General features: G+C 40.6%; 1 protein-coding gene across 1 annotated transcript; it reads left to right on the top strand.

Annotated features, from left to right (window-relative positions):
• Positions 1-1,637: 1,637 nt before the first annotated feature.
• Positions 1,638-2,660, top strand: LOC123948573 (olfactory receptor 10W1-like). The gene has a single exon (XM_046015781.1). It carries the CDS (start codon positions 1,638-1,640, stop codon positions 2,658-2,660), a length of 1,023 nt encoding a protein of 340 aa, XP_045871737.1.
• Positions 2,661-5,147: the final 2,487 nt, after the last annotated feature.

Raw genomic sequence — 5,147 nt, forward strand, 5'->3', positions numbered from 1 at the left:
GCTTCCTGCTTTCACATTAATGACCCCTGCTTTCAAGAATTCTTTCACACGTCTAGGGGCGCCTGGGTGGCTCAGTGGATTAAGCCGCTGCCTTCGACTCAGGTCATGATCTCAGGGTCCTGGGATCGAGCCCCACATCGGGTTCTCTGCTCTGCAGGGAGCCTGCTTCCTCCTCTCTCTCTACCTGCCTCTCTGCCTACTTGTGATCTCTCTCTCTGTCAAATAAATAAATAAAATCTTTAAAAAAAAAAGAATTCTTTGACACATCTTTATCCATTCGTCCTTTGAAAGGCATCTTGGTTCTTTCCACTGTTTGGCGACTATGGCCATTGCTGCTATGAACATTGAGGTACAGATGGCCCTTCTTTTCACTACATCTCTATATTTGGGGTAAATACCCAGTAGTGCAATTGCAGGATCATAGGAAAGCTCTATTTTTAATTTCTTAAGGAATCTGCACACTGTCTTCCAAAATGGCTGTACCAACTTGCATTCCCACCAACAGTGTAAGAGGGTTCCCCTTTCGCCACATCCTCTCCAATATATGTTGTTTACTATCTTGTGAATTTTGGGAATTCTAACTGGTGTAAGGTGGTATCTCAATGTGGTTTTGATTTCAATCTCGCTGATGGCTAGTGATAATGAACATTTTTCATGTGTCTGTTAGCCATTAGTATGTCTTAATTAGAGAGAAGTGTCTGTTCATGTCTTCTGCCCATTTTTTGACATGATTATCTGTATTGTGTGTGTTGAATTTGAGAAGTTCTTTATAGATCTTAGAGATCACCCCTGTGTCTGTAGTGTCATTTGTGAGTATCTTCTCCCATTCTGTGGGTTGCCTCTTGGTTTTGTTGACTGTTTCCTTTGTTGTGCAGAAGCTTTTGATCTTCATGTGGTCCATGTGAACTATGGAGTATTATGTCTCCATCAGAAAGGAAGAATACCAACTTTTGTATCAACATGGATGGGACTGGAAAAGATTATGCTAGTGACCTAAGTCAAGCAGAGAGTCAGTTATCATATGGTTTTGCTTATTTGTGAAGCATAAGGATTAATACGGAGGACATGGGGAGATGGAGAGGAGAAGGGAGTTGGGGGAAATCATATGGGGACACAGAGCATGAGAGACTGTGGACTCTGAGAGACAAACTGAGGGTTTTGAAGGGGAGTGGGGTAGGGAGTTGGGTGAGCCTGGTGGTGGGTATAATAGAGAGCACATATTGCATGGAGCACTGTGTGTGGTGCATAAACAATGAATTTGGGAACATTAAAAAGAAATGTAAAAAAATAAAAATTTTTAAAAAAAGAATCATATGACACTTTCTTATGAAAGAATTAATTTTCATTCAGCTTCCCCTAAAAATCATTCTGAAAGCTATACTCTGCCTTGTTTTCTCAAAAAAATTTTGCACAATTTAAACCAACTCTTGGCACTTAGAAATTAAGGTGTAGATACTTATGCGAAGAGACTTGATTAAAGAGGAGGAAAAGAGAGATTTGGATCTAATAATTCTAAGTTTCTAACTCCAGAACTGATTAGATTAGATCATGGATCAGAGTGTGAACTAATAATATGTTGTTGCTCCAATTTTTCCTTCTGTCTTTGTATTTCTCAACAGAGACACTCTGTTAGCTCAATGATCTGGGGAAATCATTCACTGTTGATGGAATTTGTGTTCCTGGCCTATCCCTCCCAACCAGAGCTCTGTGTCTTGTCCTTTCTTGGAGTCAGCCTCGTTTATACCTTGATCATCACTGGGAATGTCCTAATTATAGTGGCCATCCAGACAGAAGCCCGCCTACATACACCCATGTACTATTTCTTGGGCAGCCTCTCAGGAGTAGAAACATGTTACACTGCGGTGGTGGTGCCCCACATCCTGGCCAACACCCTACAGTCAGAGAAGACCATCACCCTCCTGGGCTGTGCCACTCAGATGATCTTCTTCATTGGGCTTGGCAGTGCTGATTGCTTCCTCTTGGCCACCATGGCCTATGACATGTATGTTGCCATCTGCCACCCCTTACAGTACCCACTCACCATGACTTTAACTCTCTGTGTCCGTTTGGTCGTGGCCTCTGTGGGCATCGGCTTGTTCCTGTCCACACAACTGGTGGCCTTCATCTTCTCTCTGCCATTCTGCCAGGCTCGGAGTATCCAGCACTTCTTTTGTGATATTCCACCAGTGATGCGTCTTGTTTGTGCCAACAGCCACATCCATGAGCACTCAGTGCTGGTGGCAGCCACATTGGCCATTGCCGTGCCTTTCTTCTTCATTGCTACCTCCTATGTCTTCATTGTGGCTGCCGTGCTCAAGATCCACTCAGCAGCTGGGCGTCACCGGGCCTTCTCCACCTGCTCCTCCCACCTCTCTGTGGTCCTGCTGCAGTATGGCTGTTGTGCCTTTGTGTACCTATGCCCCAGCTCCAGCTACTACCCCAAGCAAGATCAGTTCATCTCACTGGTGTACACATTGGGAACCCCACTGCTCAACCCACTTATCTACACCCTGAGGAACAGTGAAATGAAGGGGACCCTGGGGAAAATTCTTACCAGGAATTGCCTCTCCCATAACAACCAGGGGAGTCTACAACCTTCAGGCAAGGGTTTGTTTCCAGCTCATGCAAATCTTCATGCAACTGGGATTTCTCCCAGATAATGTTTAAAATAAGCTTTTTAAAATGGTATAAATTATCTGGATACCGTTTAGCTATGTGTCCAAAAGACCTTTAAAAGGCTTCTTCTATTTCACTCAATAATTCTCTTCTATAAAGGAAATTAACAAATGAGCATAACAATAGAAAGTAACAAGTATAACACTGCATCTCAGGTTACCAGCTGGAAAGAGATGGCTCATTCAATAAATTTTGACTGACAGAAAAAAAGATACTAAGATTGTATATAGAAGTACCAGTAAATAAACCAGTATGTGCAGCAACATACTTTCATTCAAGCAGCAGCAGGAAGTCATGATCATCCCTAGACCTCACAGACATAAGGGTAGAGTGTGATCAGAGACCTGTAAGAGCCAAGTTTATTGAAAGAAAACACTGGGTAGGAACTGTGGCTTTAGGGGAAAGAAGCAACAGTTGATAGAAATATGGCCATGCAAGGAGAGACCAGGGAGATAAATACCCCAAGCTCTCTCTGCTTATACCCTCCCAACCCTTGCCTGTCCCAAATGGGCCAAACTCAACTGAAAGAAAGAGGAAAGAGTAGACTGAATGTTTCAGTTCCCAGAAATTAACCTTTTGGAGAAGACAGGCAAGAAAAGAATCTTAAGAATTAGGGGCAAACAAAGCATAACCAGAAAAAGATTGTTTCTTTCCTTCATTTCTTTTAAGATTTTATTTTTTTATTTGACAGAAAGAGAGACCACAAGCAGGAGAAATAGCAGACAGAGGGAGAGTGAGAAGCAGGCTACCCGCTGAACAGGGGGCCCAATGAGGGGCTCAATCTCAAGAACCTGAATCATGACCTGAGCCAAAGGCAGCTACTTAAGTGACTGAGACACCCAGGCAACCCTAAATTGTTTCTTATATAGTATTTTGTGTAGAAATGAAGATATGTTAAAAATCCAATTTCTGCATAATAAAGTATGGGCTAAAGAACTAATGTATGAAAGAATATTGTTCATAACCCCTGCCCCCAGTGCATGTCCTCCAACCAAGCTCTATTTTCCGGAAAGAGTAAAAGTAGCTTCCATCTTCATTTGCCTTATGAATTCCTGTTTTTCTAGTAATATTTTGCTATCTTCTCAGCTGTTTAGGGTTTTTCGATATTCTCTATGTCATCTAGCATTTTAGGTAGTAATTGACATCTCAGTAACAAATTCATTTATCAGTGATATTGTACAGTCAATAATCCCTTATTAGTTATATAATTAAAGCACTGGTTATCAGGCAAGTTTACAGATAGGCAATGAAAAATGTTTATGGAACAGCATAGGCCCTAGATTGCCTCTTTCTACCTGTGTGACAAGGAAAAAAAAAAAATCACTTAAACCTTCTGTGCCTTGACTTTATTTTCAATCAAATGGAGATTACAAAAAATCCTATCATTTACAGATCAAATGAATTAATACAGGTTTTATAATAAGCCTTATAAACATGATATCAATTATTATTATCTTACTATTGCCACTATTATTACTGTCATTATTTGGGGTAGACAGAGGTAAAATAAAGGAAAAGAATTGGAGAGAATATTTTCACAGGTAATGTTATGAGTGGTTCCCCCAGCATCTTCTCTATGCTCCCTTGAAATGTTCAGCTGAGCTCCTCAAGTAGAGTTCATTTTAGTTCTATACCACTTCAGCCTTGAGAGTGATTAGCATAACAATGAAAGGTAAATTTACCTCAGAGAATTCCTTCTTTTTGAGATTTACCAAAAATTTAAGCCATTTAAGATACTTTGAGATTGGGGAATTGTATTTTAATTTGTAATTTTTACAGTAATAATGAGTGTAATGATTTTAAAGGAATCCTTTCTCATTCTACCTAAACTTACAAAAATGATTAACAGAATACATATATTGTAGTCTGTTTGGACCACTATAACAGAACACTGTAGACCAGCGTGGGGTGGGGCTGGAGGACAGGGGTGCTTGAACAGTAGCATCTGGCTTTTGGTTTTGGTTCAGGTCATGATCTCAGAGTTGTTAGATCAAGACCCACATCGGCCTCCACACTCAGCAGGTAATTGGCTTGAGATATCTATCTCTCTCTCTCTACCTCTGCCCTTCCCCTGCTTGCCCATGTGTTCTTGCTCATAAATAAATAAATAAATAAACTCTTAAAATAAAGAAAAAAGCTAACTTAAGTTTCCTGTAAACACCAAGCATACAAAACTTATAGTTGTTAGTAAAGACTAAAGCTGTGAGACCTACAGGCAAACTGGATTTTCATGCCACTGACCTAAAGAATCAGTTAATTACTGTTATAAGGCAAACTGCTCCAAAATCTAGTTGTTTGAAACAATAACTACTTATTAATTCTCACGATTATGTGGCATGGCTCCCCTGGGCTCAACAGAATTGTTCTCATGTTCTGTGTTTGCTAGGGTCACAAATAGTTGCACTCAGCTGGGAATTTGCCTGGGGCTGAATTATCTAAGATGTCTTCATTCACATTGTTGATGTTTTGGG

This window comes from Meles meles, chromosome 8 (assembly GCF_922984935.1).
Source record: "Meles meles chromosome 8, mMelMel3.1 paternal haplotype, whole genome shotgun sequence".
In the NCBI taxonomy this organism is placed as follows: Eukaryota; Metazoa; Chordata; class Mammalia; order Carnivora; family Mustelidae; genus Meles; species Meles meles.